Raw genomic sequence first — 26,338 nt, 5'->3', positions numbered from 1 at the left:
TTCGGGACAAACTGATTCGGTGGGCTCACGTCCTACCCTCCTCGGGTCACCCTGGGGTGACGAGGACAGTGGGGAGCCTTCGGGGGAGGTATTGGTGGCCTACGTTGGTTAAGGACGTTAAGGGTTATGTCTCCTCTTGCTCAGTGTGCGCTCAGAGTAAGGCTCCTAGGCACCTTCCTAGAGGGAAGCTACAACCCCTCCCCGTTCCACAGCGGCCATGGTCACATCTGTCCATAGATTTCCTAGCCGATCTCCCGCCATCTCAGGGGAACACCGCGGTTCTAGTGATTGTGGATCGGTTTTCTAAGTCCTTCCGTCTCCTCCCGTTGCCCGGTATCCCTACAGCCCTGCAGACTGCGGAGGCATTATTTACCCATGTCTTTCGGCACTACGGGGTGCCGGAGGACATTGTTTCTGATCGGGGCCCCCAATTCACGTCTCGGGTATGGAGAGCGTTCATGGAACGCTTGGGGGTCTCTGTCAGCCTGACTTCCGGTTATCACCCCGAGAGTAATGGGCAGGTGGAGAGATTGAACCAGGAGGTGGGTAGGTTTCTGCGGTCGTATTGCCAAGATCGGCCAGGGGAGTGGGCACGATACATTCCCTGGGCTGAAATGGCTCAGAACTCACTACGCCACTCCTCTACTAACGTGTCCCCTTTTCAGTGTGTGTTGGGGTACCAGCCGGTCCTGGCACCATGGCATCAGAGCCAGACCGAGGCTCCTGCGGTGGAGGAATGGGTACAGCGCTCCAAGGAGACCTGGAGGGCCGTCCAGGAATTTCTACGACAAGCGAGTGGACGGCAGAAGAGGAGTGCTGACCGCCACCGCAGTGAGGCCCCCATGTTTGTACCGGGGGACAGGGTCTGGCTCTCGACCCGAAACCTACCTCTCCGCTTGCCATGCCGGAAGCTGGGTCCGCAGTGTGTAGGGCCCTTTAAAGTCCTGAGGAGAATAAACGAGATGTGTTATCGATTACAACTCCCTTCCTATTATCGTATTAACCCCTCGTTTCATGTGTCTCTCCTCAGGCCGGTGGTAGCTGGTCCCCTGCAGGACAGTGAGGTACCGGAGGTCCCCCCTCTGGACATCGAGGGGACCCCGGCGTACACGATCCGGGCCATTCTGGACTCAAGACGCCGGGTGAGGGGCCTGCAGTACCTCGTGGACTGGGAGGGGTACGGTCCGGAGGAGAGGTGCTGGGTATTAGCTGCCACTGATTGTTTTTCCTCCCCCTCCTTGTATGTTTAGTGGTAGCACCTGTTTATGTTTAATTAGTTTGTCTTTATTAGACAGCCGGCCCGCCTGGTTGTTGTGCGGGATTATTTTATTGTAAACCTTCGGCTCTGTTGTAGAGGTACGTGCTTAGTCGTGATTTTTTCTATTTGTACTTTTTCCCCTGTGTTTGGGAACGTTACTTTTGTGTGCACCCTGTGGTGCGTTTGGTGCTAGTAAAGACGCACAGCATTGAACTCTGTCTCCTGCATTTGACTCCACACCCACGACACCCGGAGCATTACAGAGTCAACAGAAATCAGAAAGAACATTAGAAATATTCACTTACCTTTGATGATCTTCATCAGAATGCACTCCCAGGAATCCCAGTTCCACATTAAATGTTTGATTTGTTCGATAATGTCCATCATTTATGTCCAAAGAGCTACTTTTGTTAGCACGTTTGGTAAACAAATCCAAAGTCATGAAGCGCGTTCCCTAGTTGCAGCGAAATGTCAAAAAGTTACGTTACTGTCCGTAGAAACATGTCAAACAATGTATGGAGTCAATCTTTAGGATGTTTCTAACATAAAACTTCAATAATATTCCAACCAGAGCATTCCTTTGTATTCAGAAAAGCAAAGGAACGCAGCTGCCTCTCATGTGAAATGCGTGTGAGCAGCGCGTGGCTGCTGGCAGACCTCTGACTCATTCCTCTCTTATTTGGTCCCACTTCACAGTAGAATCCTCAAACAAGTTTCTAAAGACGGTTGACATTTAGTGGAAGCCTTAGGAAGTGCAACATAACCAATATCCCACTGTGTATTCAATAGGGGCTGGGTTGAAAATCGACCAACCTCAGATTTCCCACTTGCTGTTTGGATTTCTTCTCAGGCGTTTGCCTGCCATATGAGTTCTGTTATACTCACAGACATCACAGACATCATTCAAGAAACATCATTTAGAAACGTCAGAGAGTTTTCTACCCAATACTAGTAATACTATGCATATATTAGCAACTGGGACTGAGGAGCAGGCAGTTTACTCTGGGCACCTTTCATCCAAGCTACTCAATACTGTAGCCATAAGAAGTTAATTCAACCCGTCTGACCTGCTAGCCTGGAGTTGCTACATGAGTGCACTAAATCAAAGATGATGTGCGTCAGAACCAAACCAGCCCAGACCAGCCCAGCTCCTAAACTCTTAGAAAAAAGCTGTCCCCATAGGAGAACCATTTTTGGTACCAAGTAGAACCATTTTAGGTTCCATGTAGAACCCTCTGTGGAAAGCGTTCCCAATGGAACCCAAAACGATTGTAATTGGAACCAAAATGGTTCTACCAGGAACCAACAAGTGTTCTAATATGGACACAACCGAAGAACCCTTTTTGGTGTCTAGATGGCACCCTTTTTTTCTAAGAGTGTAGAGAGGTTCAATGGTCTACAGTACGTCCCAAATGCCATTACTCTGTTTAAGCTCTAAGTATACACTCTTTACTATACATGTTCTCTCCTATACACGGCTGTTAAGATCCCAGACAGGACAGAGTGAGTGATTGACTGGTGGGTGTCTGTCTGTGTCTCAGTCAGTCAGTACCTGGATTAGTGAGGCTGCAGCCGGGATCTGTCTGTTGAAATGTTTCTGTCTCTGTTTCTGCTGTACCTTCAGAGCAAAGCCTGAGCCCAGTATACCCTGGGGAGATAAAACAACAACAAAAAGAGAGAGAGAGAGAGAGAGAGAGAGAGAGAGAGAGAGAGAGAGAGAGAGAGAGAGAGAGAGAGAGAGAGAGAGAGAGAGAGAGAGAGAGAGAGAGAGAGAGAGAGAGAGAGAGAGAGAGAGAAATCACAACACTGTGAAAAGGACCTGGAGCTGCACACTGAGGCAACAGACAACACAGTATTGATGGAAGACAATATTGTGTATTATGTACACATAATGCTATTTAGGTTGTTGAGGAGGTAGAGGAGGAGGGGTAATTACTGCAGGAAGAGCGAAGAAGGAGATGGCGAAGACGCTGAAGCAGGAGGCGATGGCCTTCCCTATCCACGTCTGAGGAACCTTGTCCCCATAGCCAATGGTGGTCACCGTCACCTGGGAACAAAGACAGTAAAGATGGGATGATACTCTACGTTAGGGAAAACAAGGCAATGTTTCCACACACGGACTTTATTTGTATTCACATGATAATTTCCTAGTATATATTTATAACATTTACATATCCATTTAACTGTCAACTAAAGAAGTTAAAATTGTTTTTAACGTGTTTCTAATAATGAGCTGCTGGGTTGTAATGAGGTCATTGAACACAGTGCTTTCACAGCTCCTTCAGCTTGGCGATAACAACAAGGGCCAGATCACGAAGAGAAAGTTCATCAGACGTATTGGCCCTGCTCCATATCTGTCACTATTCAACAGTTGAACTTCACTCAATAGGAATACGATTCTGACTGGGACTAATCCACGGTGAAGGGAGGAATTCGGCCGAGCGGGAGAGGAAAACAAATCCCCCCTGCATTTGCATGTACAATCACTCTGAAAGCTGAGCCAATTGTGACACATTGAGAGAAGCACTTGGCTTACAGTGGAGTGTCTTTGGGGCGCCGTGTGACCATGTGCTGTGTGCTGACACAAAGAGGGTGATGTAAGGTGAGATACTTAAAAGGCTTTGGGAGTAAAGAGGAAGAAGCCGAGTAGGAGGGAGGGAGAGAGGGGGTGGTTAATCCTCATCTACAAATTGTATGACCAAACAATAGGCCTGACATCAGTGTGGAATAGTCCCCTCAACATCACCCCCGCATTCAAACCCCAGGGCCCAATTTTTCAAAGGTTATCCTTCTGGATGTATTTATCATAGAAATAGAATGAAGAGAACGGAAGTCCCCATTCAAGTCAATGATTCGACCGTTCTATACATTGTGTTTCTATGCATATAACTTTATGCATGTCACATGTAACTTTTGAATAACTGGGCCCTGGTGTAAGCGCTGCAATCCAGGTGTGTGGCGAAGCCTCTACATGCCTTCACACAGGTCAAACAGACCATCTTGAGTTCTCACTGGGACAAGGTCTATTTCTCCCTCTCTATGTGTAAGTATGTTTCATTGCCACACCACGCAGGCCATCCTATGGTTCATAGTAAACACCACAGACCCTATGTGTGGCATCACACCATAAACTAAGTTAATGTATATGGCACACTGCTGCTCTTTCTCTATCTCTCCCTATCCTTCCTGAAATGAGTCACTTTTCTGTCTCTCTCTCTCTCCAAATATGTTTTCTCAGAGGTTGAGCAGAGTGGTGGTGAAGCTCCGGATCAAACACCCTTCCTTGAACAACCTCCGTCTGCTTGGATGGACTGAGTGTGAGAGGCGGATGAGAGAAGAGACGGGGAATATGAATCATGCCATTGGCCCGTGGGCTCTGGGCCCGTCCTATAGCTGTGCCCTGCACATCCCACAATTGAAAACATGCTGACAGGGAATACGTTGGGAAACACACACACACACACATGCACACGCACACGCACACACACGCACACGCACACACACACACGCACACACACACACACACACACACACACACACACACACACACACACACACACACACACACACACACACACACACACACACACACAAACCAGAGTTGAGTGACCAACGCTATTGGCACGGCATATCACAAGTCTCAAGTTCACAGTCTGTGAAAAACAAAGGAGAGCAAAGCTCCTATTGGGCTGTTTTGTTCATTGTGGGCTGCGAGACACAAAAAAACAGCTTTTCTTCTTGGTTTCATTGGGCACCTGAACCATTCTAACTCTCATCAAAAAACAGCTTTTCTTCTTGGTTTCATTGGGCACATGAACTGTTCTAACTCTCATCAAAAAACAGCTTTTCTTCCTGGTTTCATTGGGCACATGAACTGTTCTAACTCTCATCAAAAAACAGCTTTTCTTCCTGGTTTCATTGGGCACATGAACCGTTCTCTTTTCAAAACAAACAGCTTATCTTCTTGGTTTCATTGGGCATCTGAACCGTTCTCTCATCAAAACAAACAGCTTGTCTTCTTGGTTTCATTGGGCATCTGAACCGTTCTAACTCTTGTCAAAAAACAGCTAGTAATCCTGCAATTACAGTTTTAATTAAACAGTCTTAATTAAACAGTCTTTTGTGGTGTATAGATCCCACTAGCACAAGACAACCGCAGGTTTCTCATTACCCACAGCCTTACATTCAACAGTTTAATGAACTGAACTGGAAACTTGACCCACCACGGATGGAAACCTGAAGGAAACAGCCACAACAGCATGGGCAAAACACCATAAGCTTCCTCCTTATAGACTGAGTATTGCACCAACTACTTCACACATCAGCCACAAATGGAAAAATGAATAGTCATTGAGTGTAGTTCAATCTTTGGTCCCAACTAGGGTGAGCAGCGTCTTCAAAATGTCCAATAAGAACCCCTGTGTGTTACTGAAGCTTCAGGACTATGTCTGTATTCATCGTCTACTTAACTCCTGACACCTCTTGTCTATTTCCCTCAAAACAAAACATCTTACTTTGGGGCTAGAAATAGCTTTGTGTGACAGAAACCGGCTTAGGAACTTGTGTCGTCACGGTATTTCAGAACCACTCAAGGTAGAGGGGGACATTGACAGACACACACCACAAAACAACCACAAAAAGGTGGAAATAGAGGCTGTGGGTTTGATTCCTGTTGGGGTCGCATAAAGTTGAAGTCGGAAGTTCCTGGCATTTAATCCTAGGAAGAATTCCCTGTTTTAGGTCAGTTAGGTTCACCACTTTATTTTTGAGAATGTGAAATGTCAGAATAATAGTAGAGATAATGATTTATTTCAGATTTTATTTCTTTCATCACATCAGAGGTTTACATACTGTACACTCAATTAGTATTTGGTAGCATTGCCTTTAAATGGTTTAACTTGGGTCAAACATTTTGCGTAGCCTTTCACAAGCTTCCCACAATAAGTTGGGTGAATTTTGGCTGACAGAGAATTCCTCCTGACAGAGCTGGTGTAACGGAGTCAGGTTTGTAGGCTTCCTTGCTCACACACGCTTTTTCAGTTCTGCCCACAAGTTTTCTATGGGATTGAGGTCAGGGCTTTGTGATGGCCACTCCAATACCTTAACTTTTTTGCCCATAAGCCATATTGCCACAACTTTGGAAGTATGCTTGGGGTCATTGTCCATTCGGAAGACTCATTTGCGACCAAGCATTAACTTCCTGATTGTTGTCTTCAGATGTTGCTTCAATAAATCCACGTAATTTTCCCCCTCATGATGCCATCTATTTTGTGAAGTGCACCAGTCCGTCCTGCAGCAAAGCACCCCAACAACATGATGCTGCCACCCCCGTGCTTCACGGTTGGGATGGTGTTCTTCGGCTTGCAAGCATCCCCCTTTTTCCTCCAAACATAACGATGGTCATTATGGCCAAACTTTTCTATTTTTGTTTCATCAGACCAGAGGACATTTCTCCAACAAGTATGATCTTTGTCCCCTTGTGCAGTTGCAAATCGTAGTTTGGCTTTTTTATGGCTGTTTGGAGCAGTGGCTTCTTCCTTGCTGAGCGGCCTTTCAGGTTATATCGATATAGGACTCGTTTTACTGTGAATATAGATACTTCTGGACCTGGTTCCTCCAGCATCTTCACAAGGTCCTTTGCTGTTGTTCTCGGATTGATTTTTACTTTTCGCACCAAAGCACCTTCATCTCTAGGAGACAGAACGCGTCTCCTTCTTGAGCTGTATGATGGCTGCGTGGTCCCATGGTGTTTATACTTTTGTTTGTACAGATGGACGTGGTACCTTCAGGCGTTTGGAAATTGCTCCCAAGGATGAACCTTGTGGAGGTCTAAAAGAACAAATTCTGAAGTCTGATTTCTGTTGATTTTCCTATGATGTCAAGCAAAGAGGCACTGAGTTTGAAGGTAGGCCTTGAAATACATCCACAGGTACACCGCCAATTGACTCAAATGATGGCAATTAGCCTGTCAGAAGCTTCTAAAGCCATGGCATAATTTTCTGGAATTTTCCAAGCTGTTTAAAAGCACAGTCAACTTAGTGTATGTAAACTTTTGACCCACTGGAATTGTGATGCAGTGAATTATAAGTGAAATAATCTGTCTGTAAACCATTGTTGGAAAAATGACTTACGACATCTACAAAGTAGATGTTCTAACTGACTTGCCCAAACTATAGTTGGTGAATAAGAAATTTGTGGAGTGGTTGAAAACACTGTTTTAATGACTCCAACCTAAGTGTATGTAAACTTCCGACTTCAACTGTATGCTCAAATGTATACACACCACACTTCACTAAAAGTGTCCTTGATTTTTTTTACATGTCTGCTATATGGCATACGCAATGCTATTACGATGCCTTACCACACCCCACCACAGGGCATCAGCATAGGTGGAGAAGCCAGTCTTGCCCTCCTCGTCCACAGCATCCTTCTCTGCCAGGTACACAAAGTAGGAGGAGAAGATCAGCCCCAGGAAGCCGATGTACAGCGTGGTGATCAGCTCCTACAACAGAGGAAATACACACTGAGTGTCGTATGTCAGTTGTAATGTGTAGATAATGTGTTGATGTTAAATGCATTTCTTGACATTATTTGCACATTTTGCAGGTATGAATTGAACTAAAATGAAATGCATCCGGAACATATATCATTATAACACATCATTTGATCAAGGCTACAGCAATGATTTAACATAGAACGAGGAGGCATATACAGTGGATTCGGAAACAGCCTTATTCTAAAATTTGACTAAATAAAAAATGTTCCTCATCAATCTACACACAATACCCCATAATGACAAAGCGAAAACAGGTTTTTAGACATTTTTGCAAATTATTTAAAAACAAAAACAGAAATACCTTATTTACATAAGTATTCAGACCGTTTGCTATGAGACTCTCAAAATTGAGCTCAGGTGCATCCTGTTTCAATTGATCATCCTTGAGATGTTCCTACAACATGATTGGAGTCCACCTGTGGTAAATTCAATTGATTGGACATGATTTGGAATGGAACACACCTGTCTATACACAGTCCCACAGTTGACAGTGCATGCCAGAGCAAAAACCAAGCCATGAGGTCGAAGGAATTGTCCATAGAGCTCAGAGACAGGATTGTGTAGTGGCACAGATCTGGGGAAGGGTACCACAAAATGTCTGCAGCATTGAAGGTCCCCAAGAACACAGTGGCCTCCATTATTCTTAAATGGAAGAAATTTGGAACCGCCAAGACTCTTCCTAGAACTGGCTGCCCGGCCAAACTGAGCAATCGGGGGAGAAGGGCCTTGGTTAGGGAGAACCCGATGGTCAGTCTGACAGAGTTCCAGAGTTCCTCTGTGGAGATGGGAAAACCTTCCAGAAGGAAGCACTCCACCAATCAAGCCTTTACGGTAGAGTGGCTAGAAGGAAGCCACTCCTCAGTAAAAGCCACATGACAGCCTGCTTGGAGTTTGCCAAAAGGCACCTAAAGGACTCTCAGACCATGCGAAACAAGATGCTCTAGTCTGATGAAACCAAGATTGAACTCTTTGGCCTGAATGCCAAGCATCACATCTGGAGGAAACCTGGCACCATCCCTATGGTGAAGCATGGTGGTGGCAGCATCATGCTGTGGGGATGTTTTTCAGGGAGACTAGTCAGGATCAAGGGAAGAATGAACAGTGAAAAGTACAGAGAAATCCTTGATGAAAACCTGCTCCAGAGAGCTCAGGCCCTCAGCCTGAGGTGAAGGTTCACATTCCAACAGGACAACGATGCAAAGCACACAGCCAAGACAACGCAGGAGTGGCTTCAGGACAAGTCTCTGAATGTCCTTGAGTGGCCCAGCCAGAGCCTGGACTTGAACCCGATCGAACATCTCTGGAGAGACCTGAAAATAGCTGTGCAGCGATGCTCCCCATCCAACCCATCCAACCTGACAGAGCTTGAGAGGATCTGCAGAGAAGAATGGGAGAAACTCCCCAAATACAAATACAGGTACCCAAGAAGACTCGAGGCTGTAATCTCAGCCAAAGGTGCTTCAACAAAATACTGAATAGCAAGATAAAACATGTAGAACATACGGGGTCTGTAAAATGTATATATGTTCAGAACTTTTGTGAAATAGCACAGTTACAAATAGAAATCAGATGGACATCAGAAATAGAGGAAGAACTAGAAACAAACAAAAAATAACTATTGTAAAATGTGTATAAAGATGTGTAAATTGAAGGTAAAAGCTGAAGTGTTTACTCCAATTGGGGGATCGGTGGTAGGGTTAAGCTGAAGTGTTTACTCCAATTGGGGGATCGGTGGTAGGGTTAAGCTGAAGTGTTTACTCCAATTGGGGGATCGGTGGTAGGGTTAAGCTGAAGTGTTTACTCCAATTGGGGGATCGGTGGTAGGGTTTGCGGGGAATAATAATAAAGGTATATTCTTTAAAAAAGTGTATGTATGTCTATATAGGTATGTGTATGTATATATGTGTATATGTATGCATGCGTGTATGGATATATATATTTACCCCCAAAATATGGGGGATTGGAAATGATGCAGACAACTACATTGATGGAACCAATATTCTTTCCGCAATATTAAGCTGATCCACCCCTTTAAACATTTTTTTTGAAAGTACTGAGTAAAGGTTCTGAATACTTATGTAAATGTGACATATTGTACATTCGCAAAAATAAATAATTGAATCAATTTTAGAATAAGGCTGTAACGTAACAAAATGTGGAAAAGGGTCAAGGGGTCTGAATAGTTTCCGATGCACTATATCTCTCTATCATTTCACACAGAGAGAAGACATCAGCTCCCTTTGACTATTGATGTAAACCTAAAACTAACCCCAAAAGATGACCGGTAGATCCATTGCACATCACAGAGAAATAACCCACATCTTCCAGTTCAAGAATAATAAAGAAAATAATAAAGAAGAGCTGTTGAGCCTGACTCTCTACCTCTCTCTCCTTATAAAGCCTTGCGGGTCTCAGTGAGAGTATCAGAGGAATCTGTGATTGCGCACCGGGCTCTGTGGTAATCACTGGTGGTAATGTAGCATGAAAAACATGGATAGATGTCTGCCCATAACCAGACAGGCTAGGCAAGAGGCAGGAGGAAGGGCAACTCAAACAGACCAAGTGCACTAATCCTCTGGAAGAAATGGCAGCAATGTGCACCCATCATCTGACCACAGGGTGTGTCCTTATTTGGTTAAGAAATGTCCAACACTCGTTGTTTTTCATTTTCAAAGCCATGACTAACCTCGTCTTAAAGCATCTCATTTACCTTGCATTTTCATTTTCAGCAGTTTGATTGACTGAGGATTTATAAGAAGCCTACTCAAGGTTTTTTTAAAGTAGATCAAGTAGGATCAAGGTCGTTCCAGTCACTCTACTTAAAACAGCATTATGCTGTCGACCTTGCGATATTTAACTTCATGTGAGCACATACTGCACATAATTATGAGATGAAATGACCCCAAGGTATGTAAAGAGATCTCCACCTGTCGATGGAGGAAGACTACAGATCCCAGAAGCCTCCATGTTCCTCCTTGACGATCCACGTGCAGCATGCGTAGAATCTGGAGGAAGCGAATCCCCCTGTAACCACAGAGACAAAAAGGCAACCGATGTCAATCAAACCTTAGCCTACACCAATGAGAGAGCCTCCTATACTCTCTTCCACCCGTTTTACTAAGCAACGACTACACAGTTACAGCACAAGATATGACACAGTTATTATACTGTTATTTGTAACATACACAGTTACCTGATAGCAGATGTGGCAAACACCTGGCCATTGGAACCTACACTCAGCACTATGGCTGAGGCAATAACCACTATAAGATCTGTGTGTGTGGGGGGGCGACAAAAGAAACAGACACCATCTGTAATTCATTCTGTGCACCTCAACACATTAACATTTAGCTCATAATCTTCAAATGTTTAAATTGCCATTGAAAAACACAAGTAGTAACAGTAGAAATAGTACTAGAAGACGGGGGGTAAAACCATGTAACAACAGTGTCTGTCTGATTGCATGTGGCACAGTTGTGTGCGATTCAATAAAGTAGAAGCCAGGTGCACCAATGATAGATATGGGTTTCCTGATAAAGCGGAGTCGTCCCTTGATCCCCACATATTTGCTCCTGCAGCCGGCGGACCAGAGCCGCACCATGTACTCTGTCCCAAAGAACAGCACCAGGACAATCTCCTGTGGACAAGAACACAAGCAGTTGTAGACAACAGTCAGGAAAACAGGGCTGGGGAAGAAAGGTGGAAGACACAAAGCATTCAAAACTAGTCCATTAAGACGACTGCATTTTACTATCGCAATTTACTACGACTTACTGTCTATTTACTATTTCATACTACGGCATATGAGAGATATGAGTGTTTTTCTATGTCCAGTGCCAAGCAATGCACTGAGATCTCAGGTGTGATAAGAGCTTGCTGGGACAGGGTGTGCTGACAGAGAGAGACCGAGGTGGTCTGGTGGTGAGGGAGCCATTCACACAGGCCCACCCAGAGAAAGGTTTGATAGCATCTCTGATGACAGGGCATATTGAGCCAGGGTCAAAGGCTCGCTGATTTGAGCGTCAATGCTGTGACAGCGCCTCAGCAGGATGTGCAGGTAGGATGGATCCTAATGAGCTGGGTTGTGTTGGGAGCCCTTTACACATCTGTTGGGTGGTTAAAAGACATTGGTCAGAAGCACTAGAGAACCTGATTGGAAGGAAAACAGAACTCTGGGATCTGATTAAAACAAAACAGCCGGTGGTTGATCCAGCATTATTAAAGTAACCATATATCCCCCAGCCCCACTAGAGAGAGGCTGCAGCAGTCACTGCAGTGTAGTCCAAATTCCCCCCTTCAATATGAACCATTCATGGTCCTCCGGGAGCAAAACAACATTTGAGTGTGTGTGCGAGCATCCATGCGTGTGAGCGTGTGCGCGAGCACGTATCTTAGAGGTTTGAATGCGTGTCATTTTGTGTAGGTGTGACACGACTTGATAAGTCCTAGTGAACCAATATCTTTTTCATTCGCACCATTTCTCCATAATATTGTGCCACCTAACACTCAGCAATAGCCGTCCCAGTGTGGGTGGCAGTCCCATTGCTTGCTTAAACTGGCTTCCCTACCAGTCCCCCCCCCCCCTTACGAAACCTAATTCCAAGGCCCTGCTGCAACAACAGAGCTCCATAGTCACAAAAACAATCCCCTGACTGTCACTCACCCTATAGACATTTTCACTGACTACCACAGCAGCGACGGTGCCCTTCCTTTCCTCGTAAATTATACTGTGCAGTGGATTGATGTAACAAGAACAAATAACACTGTTGTGTAGATGTAGCATACATCTCCTTGTGGGAGAAATGCTCACTAACAAAGATGCTAGAAATACGCTTTTTTTGTGCATATGGAACATTTCTGGGATCTTTTATTTCAGCTCATGAAACATGGAACCAACACTTTACACGTTGCGTTTAAAACAAAAAAAATGTTCAGTATATTTGTGGGTATTTGTGTCTAAAGGTGTCGGTGTCCTTCCAGCCAAGGCTATTATCCCCACACCTGTTCAGACTGCTCCACAGTGGCCAGCATCTCTAGGAGATAAGTCTATTTGTTTGTCACCATGGCTTGTTGTGAGATTTTAAAGAAACCTAAGCAAGGCACGTAACATACAGAATGTCCAAATCAGAGTGGAACAGGAACGTGAAACACAGATGAATGACCAGATTGGGCTGAGAATAAAAGACAGGTGTTTAACTGGTTTTGGTTCTTCTCAGTCAAATAATTGAATTACTACATAAAAACAAACGGGCGGATTTGGAGAATCAAATAAGATTACAATAAATCCCCCAAAGTCTAAAATGGGTCGACCAGATTTCAGAGATTTCGGTGTGATGAAACGGTAACTAGATGTTTGCAGAAAACAGCTGATAGTTTCATTTAATAGTGTTCCCTAATCTCCTAAAACTAGGATGGAGCTGATCCAGAGGTTTTAAATGTGATCAGATGGATTGAAGCTGGATTGGGCTATATGGAACTCTTTAATGGGGCTCTGTGTTATGACGGTAGAGGCCCATTTCTGATCAGATGTTTGGTGGTGCCACCGTGCCGCACAGCTGTGACATCAGTGGACCCGGAGTAGACTGGAGAACAGGAGAGAAAAGAGAGACTAGAGCGTGTGACACGTGATGGATGTCGGTGCGCCCTGCTGAACCTGGCTAGCTTTACTTTGGCAGCCGCCTTGAAAGCCAAATATCCTCGAGGACTAATGTCCTCTCTGCCACCCAAAACAAGCACCCTCTGATTCATGAATGTCAGCTAACCCTGAACTCGCATAGCCACTCCACAACAAATGCGCACCATGATGACACAAACTCCATACACACACAACATATGGCATACACAAACACAATGACATCATACACACACACAATGACATCATCCACAAACACAATGACATCATACACACACACATGCAGGTGCATATAAAATGGGGTCACACAGTTGAGTGTCAAATGTCATCCTTCGGACATTGCCGCCTGTTTTCTTTTCTAATACGGTGTCTTGTAGGTTTCGTAACGCTCATGTCTTGAGTTACAAATGTGTTTTTTAAACACGTTTTGTTCCTCAAACTCTAACGTAACTACTGCTTTAGCTCAAAATGTTCCAGCTCGGTCTTCTGTCCTACCCACTGGGCTTTGCACTAACTTTTTCTTAGTTCTAATCAAGCTGCTGAGTTTCTCTTCCAGGGTGTAAATGAATGAATAACTCAGCAGCCAGTGAAACCTCTAAAAGGCAATGATGGTCAAAAGTTTAGAGAACACTCCTGTCCTCTGATTGCCCTCCACACTGGGGAGGTGTGTGTGTGTGTGTGTGTGTGTGTGTGTGTGTGTGTGTGTGTGTGTGTGTGTGTGTGTGTGTGTGTGTGTGTGTGTGTGTGTGTGTGTGTGTGTGTGTGTGTGTGTGTGTGTGTGTGTGTGTGTGTGTGTGTGTGTGTGTGTGTGTGTGTGTGTGTGTGTGTGTGTGTGTGATAAAAATTCCTTATCCTGACCCATATCCGTATTTGTCTACCTGTGAGAGTAGTACTGAGAGTGGCCGATGGAATCTACATGAACCAAATCCCCCCAGCAATAAATTCTGAAGCATGCTGACGACGAATAGACATAGAGTTTCATGTGCCTTTATATATCCTTTCCATTTCATTTGAGGTTCACTACTTTTATCATACTGTTGAACTGTTGAATTTAAGATGGCGGTTAGTCTGCTTCCCACCCAAGATGTCCTACTCCCATCATGTGGATGTGGATGGTATTGCAATACAACAACAACAACAACAAAACTCCATCACAAGTCCATCACAAGTCCACTCACCATCCAGAAGAGAGTTCCGCTGGCGAAATCGGCATAGTGCTCTATGGTGGACAGGACACTGAAGATGAGGCACACTAGGACCATGAGGAATCTGTGGAGGAAAGAAACAAACAGCACTCTTACTATCGATCACATGACATACTGTCTCTAGAGCCCTGTGGTTTTCCTGACAACTGATCATGTACATAGTAGCTGTGCATAAGGCCACACACAATGTTATGTAAGGTGTTTGGTCCTTACATGGTCCTCTCTCTAAAGCTTCTAAACACTATTATAATGTTTTGAATCCTGTCTTGTGCAGAATTAGATCACTTTGTCAGAATTGTCTTAACATTTAACATTGTTTTACGTATTTGATCAATTGACCTTTTTATACTGTTTTGGCAGGCATTGTCAAGCAGAGTGTTCAAACCACCAGCAATAACTGGTGGTTAAACAGCAAGAATTGAGGATTCTGCACTTCTGTGTCTTACATTGTGGGAATGGGTGCTGTCCTCATTGAACGTCATTTTGCCTGATGATTTTGATATCTGTTCATCCCGATCTACTACACCTCATGGTACAACAAGCATTATATTTACAGAGGAAAACACATTTATTTCTTCAGTAGATACGACGGTGTGTGAAAGAACCACGTGACAAGATAAGAAATGCAAAGTGATTCAAACCAAAGACTTCTCTCTCTCTTTGGTTATCCTCATGAAAGATAATTACATTTCGAGAAACATATTAAGTTGTTTTTATTGTTACATTATTTTGGTTAAATGAAAATAAGAAATAATTGAAATGACTTGAGGGTATTTTGACACTTTATTGAGAGTTGTGAAATGACAGAGGGAATACAGATTGGTGGGAGAAACAGATTGAAGGGTTGGAGCGGGGAGTTGAACCTCAGTCTTCAGTGGGGAGAGTGTCTAAGCCGGGTGAGTTAGCGCTAGAGCACGGCCTCTGCACGACTTGCATTTACTTTTATTAAGTATATGTTGGTTATGAGTGCGCTGGTTTCCATGCCCGCCAGAGCGTCGGGCGGGGCTTGGTCTTTACCGGCCTTGGAAAATCCCTTTGAGCCAGGTGGGGGCGAGCACACCCACTGATGGGAGTTGTTTTAATAAAGAAAATGATATAGAATAATAATAATAATACAAATAAGTATTTGTTATTGTTTTTTTTGTCCATGTCAATTCACCCCAGAATAATTTCTTACGGTGTGGCTGTGTGGTTGAGTGGGTGAAATTCCACCGAAATGTACCATTTTACTGCCCCTTCTGTTTCTAATCTGTCTAAATAAAGAATTGAAAAATAAAGCTGGAATTCTAAACCGTTGATTGTATGAGAAACATTGGTTTTGTGTTTTGTGCTGCCTTTTACATGTACTGAATCCCCAAAAAGTGTTTTCATAACGCTCTTAAAAACACCAATATTCAGGTTGAAGAACCACTTTTGGGTGTTTCAGAGTACTTTATTTATATTTTCAATACACATTCTGTGTATTCAAACACTTACATTGGGTTTACATTCAAAACACTCTCCAAACACCAGATCAAAGTTCAGGTGCACAACCTTTTCATGGTTTTAATTACACAGCCATGGTTCTTTGAGACTTCCTGCTTGTATAGTGTACAGTAATACCCTCTCAGAGATGGTGTTGAATAGGGGACGCATAGTACTGACTGTACTGTAAGCAGTAGGTGTTGAAACCCCATCCAGTGTGGCTGACCGTGGGAGGGGTGAAGTGAGATTTGTGTTCTGTGAGAAACATACACACCAGGTTTTCCAGGAAGATTCTCCTCACACTCTGTGACACATGGGCCAGATGGGGGAATGATTTCCCTCCACCTGGATTAATGGCCGTCACACACATAAACACACACACGTGCGATGATAATGTCCCATGTGATTCGTGTGAGTGAGAGTGAGAACACAACTGTAGTTACATCACATCCCAGATGTAGATTGTACTCACTTGGAGTACGGGACTTACGTGAGTTGACTACTAGACTGAGAAAGACAGATTAAAGCCCAGAACCTCCTCAAAAGAACAATAACACACTCTATAGGACTCTATAGGACTCTATAGGACTATAGGATAACAGGCCTGTCTGAGAGATGGTAAGGGATAGCAAGACAAACCCAAACAATAACAGACAATGATTGAGTTAGTTTCCATTCAAAAGCAAAATGACATCTAAAATTAGCCTAAACATCTATTGTACAGCTGCCATTAAGAGTTTACTGAAAATGAAAACTGGGAACACTTATTTCACCGCAAATCATTCAAAGCCGCTAGAGGGGCTAAAACAGGAGTAGACAGAGAGGTAACATCAGTAGGACAGTAGGAAGCCCCCCTCCCTGGGCTGAAGGCAGGATTAGTGGGGTGAAATGGTGGGAGAGGGTCTGAATTACTACCACCATATTCTACTGCAGTCCCATTCAGACTCACGCAATCTCAGTTTAACACAACCAGCCTGTAAACCTAGAGAACTGTCACTACGGTTTGCCTGTTGTCTTGACACATGCCTGACTACAACTCTCGTTGGACTCTAAAGCCACAGCTGTCTCAAGACATTTAACCCACTGAAATGCACAAAATCTATGGTCGACAACGGGTCAAACTCATCTCAAAGGACCATGACACAGAACTGGAGAAGGTTTTTCCACAGATTAGTTGTTGTAGTATGAAAACAAATTGGAACAAGATCACACGTCCTTAGCATTATAAGGTTCTATCTGTAAAAAGATGCTTCTGAGATAAATGGCTTTAAAGTTCTGAACCCTAATAGGGCTGAATGGTGAGAGCAATTTTAATCTTGTATTCTTTTTAACTTAACAACAATGAATTGGGGTATTTTAGAGTACTACAGTGTATAGGTAGAGAACAGGAACAGAACACGGTTATGTCAAAAACTAAATTGTGGACAAAAAAAAATGCAGACAGAACCTTATAATTCCAATCTCTCGGTCAGAGAGAGAGAGAGAAGGACTGACAAATGCTCATTTGTATAAAGGCAATGCTGAATTCCCTGCTGAATTGTAGCTACTGTAAATCCTCGATGAACTGAACAGATGTCCATACAAAACATGGAAGTGGCGTTCCAGTATTTAGGCTATGAGGGATATCACCAAACATGTACGGCTCCAACATTTAGGCCTACTCATGTTGGGATTAATAAAACACACATCACACATCATGAAAAGAGAATATAGCATTTCTGTCATCTGAAAATCCCTGTCCTTAGTAGGAGTATATTGTGAACAATATCACTGCAGTGGTTTCATCTGCCGATGTATTTTGATTCAATTTGAGCATTTTCTCACATCTGGGGAAGAAGTGAAGAAATTGGAGGGGGCAGTTAAACTCAAATGACATGTAATCCCTTAATCCTCTCTCTTGTCATAACAAGGGAGTTCCTTAACTGGATTTTTAGTCATGAAAAATATGATGACATTGTTGGCTAGGTTATACGCAAGTGTCCAATTCCCCGGAGAAAATTATGTTACGTAGCAGTGTGAAATACTGCCTCTATTTTTGCTTGTTTCCTCACTCTGATTCCCTCCAGAATAGTTGTACTGCAGAATACAGTGTGGTATTTCCCGTTGTTTAGTTATACCTGCAAGAGTATCAATACCACACAAATAAAGACATCATCTGACCGGCCAGTCAAAGCTAGCCTGGGTGCTAAGTCTGTTTTTTTGCTCTCTTACCAACTCCTTATGGGAATTGCCATGCCAAACATTGTAATTTGGGCTGACAATGACATTGAAGTAGGCAAAGGGACAAACAGAGCTGGGACCAGGTTAAGTTAAAGCTTTTGGAAGAACAAAATGAAGGTAGCTAGTAAAGTTCTAATTTGAGAGGACTGAAGCACACGGAAGACGGAACGACCAATCCCTGACCCCAGCAATATCAATAACACTTATCCACTGGAGCCAAATATGTATTTCCAAACCTCTGAGTGGTGTCTGGTAACAGCATAAATGCAGAGTATGATATATGAAGTACTACACAGAGTAAAACCAGACTTCAAGCTCTGCGTGTATCCAGAGTTCATACACTCTAAAATTACTCATGCCTAGGTACAAAAACAGAAGATCCTAAGACGGAGCAAAAACAGAGGACAAATCCTCCTGAACAGGGTCCCATGCCAAAACCAAAACAGTTGCAATTACATAAGACAAACTGCAGAGTCCTATTTTAATCAAACTCCAATTGAAAAAAAGCATCTTTGAGTTCCAAAAAGTGCAGTATAAACTACCATGTGTGAGTATTTGTTTTTCATGTATTACATAGCCTTGTTAACGTCACGACAAACCAGGTCACAATCATTAGAGAACCTGATTGGAAGGACAAAACCCCTGGGATCTGCTGGTGGTTGATCCAGAATTATTATAGTAACTGCATATCCCCATGCCCCACTAGAGAGAGCAGTCAGCAGTCACTGCAGTGTAGTCCAAATCCCCCCTTCAGTATGAACCATTCATGGTCCCCCGGGAGAAAAAACAACATTTGTGTGTGTGTGTGTGTGTGTGTGTGTGTGTGTGTGTGTGTGTGTGTGTGTGTGTGTGTGTGTGTGTGTGTGTGTGTGTGTGTGTGTGTGTGTGTGTGTGTGTGTGTGTGTGTGTGTGTGTGTGTGTGTGTGTTCTTGTTGACAAGTGTCAGACACGGAGACCCCAGTGTAAGGTCACACTGGTCCTACAGCCGAGCTGAATGAAAAAGCTAAGTGGTCTGTCATAATCAGTGTTTCAGTCAGTCGAGCCATTTGGCCAAAGCTTATCACTGTCCATCTAAGGAAATCCATCAATGGCTATCTCCCTGGGAAATGAAAACGTATTCCAAATGAGGATTTCTGAATCAAAGTCTCACATTATGAATCAGCTCCTGTAATGGCAAATATACTGCGATATAAGAAGATAACGCAAGATCCGTTCAAGAAGTCTGTGTCCTCATGGAACCTCATGTGTCCTCATGGAACCTCATGTGTCCTCATGGAACCTCATGTGTCCTCATGGAACCTCATGTGTCCTCATGGAACCTCATGTGTCCTCATGGAACATCATGTGTCCTCAGTTGCTTTAGGGCCCTGGTGCTAACACATCACAACGTGTACAGACCCACTGGAAGAAGAAGTAACAGGTTATAATGTGAAAGTTCCAAATCGACCAAAGACCATGACCTAGTCAAGGGTAAAACCTGATGGTAGTAACCAATAGCCTCCACTGGAGTGCATCATGAGTGGAGTGAGTGGAGATTCTGTGAGCACTTTGGACTGTTGCTGTCCTCGCTCATCACCAGGCAATTCAGCACAAGATTACTTATTCATGTTTACTGTTTCCAAGTAGAATGATCTGGTGGAAACATTTGCACTAGTTTCTAACACCACTTCAATTGACTAGACAGCTCAATATCACAGACATCTTTCCAGATGTGACCATACAGTATAATTTCAAAATAACCTAGTTGGCCTGGCACTTGATTCAAAATTAGTTTGGGTATACTATTGTAAAGATAGTGATTGAAACATGTTTGAAAGGCTACCTGTAATTTACGAGCAATGTTATTACTCAACTGCGACAACGTTCTCCTGAATATGTGGGTGCGTTTGGCTTAACAGACCTCAGATTCAAATCTGCAAGATGACTATGAAATAGACATGCCTCTTCTGATCATAACATCTGACCAGGCTGTGGGGACGTGCTGAGGCAGGAGGACCTCGGCCTACGTTGAATTTAGGCTTGATTATACTTGCAATACAGTATATATAAACTCAGCAAAAAATGAAACGTCCCTTTCTCAGGACCCTGTCTTTCAAAGATAATCCGTAAAAATCCAAATAACTTCTCAGATCTTCATTGTAAAGGATTTAAACACTGTTTCCCCATTCTTGTTCAATGAACCATAAACAATTCATGAACATGCACCTGTGGAACGGTCGTTAAGACACTAACATCTTACAGACGGTAGGCAATTAAGGCCACAGTTATGAAAACTTAGGACACAATTCCTGACATTTAATCCTTGTAAAAATGCCCTGTTAGGTCTCTTAGGTCAGTTAGGATCACCACTTTATGTTAAGAATGTGAAATGTCAGAATAATAGTCTGTCTGGTCATCAGACCGGAGGACATTTCTCCAAAAAAGTATGATCTTTGTCCCCATGTGCAGTTGCAATCCGTAGTCTGGCTTTTTTATGGAGGTTTTGGAGCAGCGGCTTCTTCCTTGCTGAGCGGCCTTTCAGGTTATGTCTATATAGGACTCGTTTTACTGTGGATATAGATACTTTTGTACCTGTTTCCTCCAGCATCTTCACAAGGTCCTTTGCTGTTGTTTTGGGATTGATTTGTGCTTTTTGCACCAAAGTACGTTCATCTCTAGGAGACAGAACGCGTCTCCTTCCTGAGCGGTATGACGGCTGCGTGGTCCCATGGTGTTTATACTTGCGTACTATTGTTTGTACAGATGAACGTGGTACCTTCAAGTGTTTGGAAATTGCTCCCAAGGACGAACCAGTACAATTTTTCTGAAATCTTAGCTGATTTCTTTTGATTGTCAAGCAAAGAGGCACTGAGTTTGAAGGTAGGCCTTGAAATACATCCACAGGTACACCTCCAATTGACTCAAATGATGGCAATTAGCCTATCAGAAGCTTCTAAAGCAATGACATCATTTTTTGGAATTTTCCATGCTGTTTAAAGGCACAGTCAACATAGTGTATGTAAACTTCTGACCCACTGGAATTGTGATACAGTGAATTATAAGTGAAATAATCTGTCTGTTAACAACTGTTGGAAAAATGACTTGTGTCATTCACAAAGTAGATGTCCTAACAGACTTGCCAAAACTATAGTTTCTTAACAAGAAATTTGTGGAGTGGTTGAAAAACGAGTTTTAATGACTCCAACCTAAGTGTATGTAAACTTCCGACTTCAACTGTATATTCTACTCACACACTTTGTTTGTATTGCATATTTAAATAATATTTACCTGAACTCCTTACCACCTCACTAAATTTGTCACTAATTAAACATAGTGAACAAGTTGCAGTAAAATGAGAACCATGCAGTAGTGATCATTTGGATTAATATTCTATTACATGTTCATTGTATTTATTAAAATTGTATACCAAATTAACAAAATAGTAAAAGCATGATTTTTTACCTGATTTTCAAAACCTTGACATTTAATTGAGGGAAATAGCATCTCAATTTTTCCCTGTAAAAAATGTTTAATGTTGATTATATTAATCTGAAACTTATTGACTGATTGAATTACTTATGCATCTAATTAATTATTGTTTGATTTTTAAATGATCACTTTAAAACTAACTTTACTTTAGCAAAATATTAGGCGTTTTGGTGTCAAGTGTCAATCATAGAGATAAATAGAGGACTTGATGGAAATAATTTGTTTTGGTACAGACATTGCCATTGAGGGCTTCCAACATTTAAAAGTAGTCAACTGGGTGGGGATTCCTATGGGTTGGGAGTGATCAGCCAATGATCAGAGAATATTGTCTTCTTCAAATTTGGTGGCCTATGGTTTGTAAACCAAAGACTGTGGTAATATCCACGAGCCAAGACCAACATTTACACCACTACATTGGTCGCAAGATCCAGACCCAGACCCAGACCCAGACCCAGACCCAGACCCAGACCCAGATCCAGACCCAGACACAGACCCAGACCCAGATCCAGACCCAGACCCAGATCCAGATCCAGAGAGTTGAGACCATGACAAGTTAAAGAAGTGTGCACTTATCCACTACCCACATGTTGGTCCTCTGTAGCTCAGTTGGTAAAGCATGGTGTATGTTACTCGAAATGGGAGATAGCAAGGGAAGTGCCATTGAGGCTATCACAGACTCCATAATGGCATAGATACAAAGACCTCTATATATCTTTATGGTGTCAAATGTTTTGGTTGTGACCATTTCGGTTTGGACAATTTTTACTTATTTTGGACTTTAAAGAATCCCCATAGCTAACATATTGCTGGCAATATTTCATTGGGACATAAATTATGTTCATCCCAGTAAACATATATTTTAGTCCCAAAAACATGTGTTTACATATTTCTTGATATATAAGATGTTCGGTAGTGAAACTTCTAAAAATATATTCAGATTTACCAACTTGCTCACAAAATGTTCTCCTTTTTGTTTGCAGACAGACTACTCCACCATGTGGCCATGCTGGAGAAGGGTGCAATCTCATCACCTCGTGATATTTGTAGGGGTGTGGCTTTAGGAAGGTTCATTCTACACTGTTATAAAGTGTGTGTTTCAAACAAAAACAAATGTTATTTGTCACATGCGTCAAATACAACAGGTTACAATGAAATGCTTACTTACAAGGCCTTAACTAACAACTCAGTTTTAAGAAAATAGAGTTCAGAAAATATTACTAAATAAATTAAGGTAAAAAATAAAATAACAATAACGAGGCTATATACAGGGTGTACCGGTACCGAGTCAATGTGCGGGGTTACAGGTTAGTCGAGGTAACTTGTACATGTAGGTAGGGGTAAAGTGACTATGCATAGATAATAAACAAGTAGCAGCAGTGTAAAAACAAAGGGGGGGGGTTTCAATGTAAATAGTCCAGGTGTCCATTTGATTAATTGTTCAGCAGGCTTGGAGGTAGAAGCTGTTAAGGAGCCTTTTGGACCTAGACGTGGTGCTCCGGTACCGCTTGCAGTGCGGTAGCAGAGAGAGTAGTCTATGACTTGGGTGACTGGAGTCTTTGACAATTTTATGGGCCATACACCGCCTAGTATATCGGTCCTTGATGGCAGGAAGCTTGGCCCCAGTAATGTACTGGGCCATACGCACTACCCTCTGTAGTGCTTTAGGATCAGATGCCGAGCAGTTGCCATACCAGGCGGTGATGCAACCAGTTAGGACACTCTCGATGGTGCAGCTGTATAACTTTAAGGATCTGGGGACCCATGCCAAATATTTTCAGTCTCCTGAGGAGGAAAAAGGTGTTATCGTACCCTCTTAATGACTGTCTTGGTGTGTTTGGACCATGATAGTTTGTTGGTGATGTGGACAACAAGGAACTTGAAACTCTCGACCCGCTCCATTACAGCCCTGTCGATGTGAATGGGGGCATATTAGATCAGCTCTTTTGTCTTGCTCACGTTGAGGGAGAGGTTGTTGTCCTGGCACTACACTGGCAGGTCTCTGACCTCCTCCCTATAGGCTCTCATCATTGTCGATGATCACTCCTAACACTGTTGTGTCGTCAGCAAACCTAATGATGGTGTTGAAGTCGTGTTTGGCCACGTAGTCGTGGGTGAACAGGGAGTACAGGAGGGGACTAAGCATGCACCCCTGAGGGGCCTCAGTGTTGAAGATCAGCATGGCAGATTTATTGTTACCTACCCTTACCACCTGGGGGTGGCCCATCAGGAAGTCCAGGATCCAGTTGCAGAGGGAGGTGTTTAGTCCCACGGCCCTTAGCTTAGTGATGAGCTTCGTGGGCAGTATGGTGTTGAACGCTGAACTGTAGTCAATGAAAAGCATTTTCACATAGGTGTTATTTTTGTCTATGTAGGAAAGGGCAGTGTGGAGTGTGATTGAGGTTGCATCATCTATGCATCTGTTGGGGCGGTATGTAAATTGGAGTGGGTCTAGGGTATCTGGGATTATGGTGTTGATGTGAGCCATGAACAGCCTTTCAAAGTGCTATGGGCGGTAGTCATTTAGCTGGGTTACCTTCGCTTTCCTAGGCCCAGGGACTATGGTGGTCTGCTTGAAACATGTAGGTATTACAGACTCGGTCAGGGAGAGGTTGAAAATGTCAGTGAAAACACTTGCCAGTTGGTGTCATGTTTTGTCTTATATTGTCTTGTCATTTTGCTTTTCCTTCTGTTCGTTTTCCCCCTGCTGGTCTTTTTAGGTTCGTTCCCCTTTTTCTCTCTCCCTCCCTCTCTCTCTTCTCTCTATCGTTCCGTTCCTGCTCCCAGCTGTTCCTATTCCCCTAATCAATCATTTAGTCTTCCCACACCTGTTCCCTATCTTTTCCCCTGATTAGAGTCCCTATTTCTCCCCTTGTTTTCCGTTTCTGCCCTGTCGGATCCTTGTATATTGTTCGCCGTGCTGTGTCTTTGTATCGCCCTGTCGTGTCGTGTTTCCCTCAGATGCTGCGTGGTGAGCAGGTGTCTGAGTCTGCTACGGTCAAGTGCCTTCCCGAGGCAACCTGCAGTTTATTATCGAGTCTCCAGTCAGTTCTCGTGATTACGAGTGGAATTGTTTTTTATGCTTTATTTACCGCTCCGATTTGTCTAGGAGTATTGCTATTTCCTTTAACTGGAATAAAGACTCTGTTTTCGCCAAGTCGCTTTTGGGTCCTCATTCACCTGCATAACAGAAGGATCCGACCAAAGAATGGACCCAGCGACTACAGACGCTCGTAACACTGCCGTCGAGATCCAAGGAGCCATGCTCGGCAGACACGAGCAGGAATTGTCTGCTGCTCGTCATGCCATGGAGAACCTGGCCGCTCAGGTTTCCGACCTCTCTGGACAGTTCCAGAGTCTTCGTCTCGTGCCACCTGTTACTTCCTGGTCTGCCGAGCCTCCGGAACCTAGGGTTAATAACCCACCTTGCTACTCCGGGCAGCCCAAGGAGTGCCGCTCCTTTCTCACCCAGTGTGATATTGTGTTCTCTCTCCAACCCAACACATACTCTAGAGAGAGAGCTCGGGTTGCTTACGTCATTTCACTCCTTACTGGCCGGGCTCGAGAGTGGGGCACAGCTATCTGGGAGGCAAGGGCTGATTGTTCAAACAATTACCAGAACTTTAAAGAGGAGATGATTCGGGTTTTTGACCGTTCAGTTTTTGGTAGGGAGGCTTCTAGGGCCCTGGCTTCCCTATGCCAAGGTGATCGATCCATAACGGATTACTCTATAGAGTTTCGCACTCTTGCTGCCTCTAGTGACTGGAACGAGCCGGCGCTGCTCGCTCGTTTTCTGGAGGGACTCCACGCAGTGGTTAAAGATGAGATTCTCTCCCGGGAGGTTCCTTCCAGTGTGGACTCTTTGATTGCTCTCGCCATCCGCATAGAACGACGGGTAGATCTTCGTCACCAAGCTCGTGGAAGAGAGCTCGCGTCAACGGTGTTTTCCTGCTCCGCATCGCAACCATCTCCCTCCTCTGGCTCAGAGACTGAGCCCATGCAGCTGGGAGGTATTCGCATCTCGACTAAGGAGAGGGAACGGAGGATCACCAACCGCCTGTGCCTCTATTGCGGATTTGATGGACATTTTGTCAATTCATGTCCAGTAAAGCCAGAGCTCATCAGTAAGCGGAGGGCTACTGGTGAGCGCTACTACTCAGGTCTCTCCATCTAGATCCTGTACTACTATGTCGGTCCATCTACGCTGGACCGGTTCGGGTGCTACATGCAGTGCCTTGATAGACTCTGGGGCTGAGGGTTGTTTCATGGACGAAGCATGGGCTCGGAAACATGACATTCCTTTCAGACAGTTAGACAAGCCTACGCCCATGTTCGCCTTAGATGGTAGTCATCTTCCCTGTATCAGATTTGAGACACTACCTTTAACCCTCACAGTATCTGGTAACCACAGTGAGACTATTTCTTTTTTGATTTTTCGTTCACCTTTTACACCTGTTGTTTTGGGTCATCCCTGGCTAGTATGTCATAATCCTTCTATTAATTGGTCTAGTAATTCTATCCTATCCTGGAACGTTTCT

The 26,338-nt window shown here is 43.7% G+C and overlaps 1 protein-coding gene across 2 annotated transcripts in view; it reads right to left on the bottom strand.

Annotated features, from left to right (window-relative positions):
* Nucleotides 1-26,338, bottom strand: part of LOC124038456 (potassium voltage-gated channel subfamily KQT member 1-like) — a 298,643-nt gene that overhangs the window by 252,529 nt on the left and 19,776 nt on the right. For both annotated transcript variants that reach the window (XM_046354373.1, XM_046354363.1), the window contains 7 exons: nucleotides 14,625-14,715; nucleotides 11,325-11,451; nucleotides 11,008-11,086; nucleotides 10,742-10,838; nucleotides 7,620-7,760; nucleotides 3,195-3,305; nucleotides 2,811-2,906 (listed from right to left, as the gene is read on the bottom strand). In XM_046354373.1, the coding sequence (XP_046210329.1) occupies nucleotides 2,811-2,906; nucleotides 3,195-3,305; nucleotides 7,620-7,760; nucleotides 10,742-10,838; nucleotides 11,008-11,086; nucleotides 11,325-11,451; nucleotides 14,625-14,715 (742 nt within the window). The remainder of the gene's footprint in view (nucleotides 1-2,810; nucleotides 2,907-3,194; nucleotides 3,306-7,619; nucleotides 7,761-10,741; nucleotides 10,839-11,007; nucleotides 11,087-11,324; nucleotides 11,452-14,624; nucleotides 14,716-26,338) is intronic.

Source organism: Oncorhynchus gorbuscha, linkage group LG01 (assembly GCF_021184085.1).
Source record: "Oncorhynchus gorbuscha isolate QuinsamMale2020 ecotype Even-year linkage group LG01, OgorEven_v1.0, whole genome shotgun sequence".
In the NCBI taxonomy this organism is placed as follows: Eukaryota; Metazoa; Chordata; class Actinopteri; order Salmoniformes; family Salmonidae; genus Oncorhynchus; species Oncorhynchus gorbuscha.
Note: the sequence above shows the minus strand (reverse complement) of the source record. Positions and strands in the feature narration are given on the sequence as shown.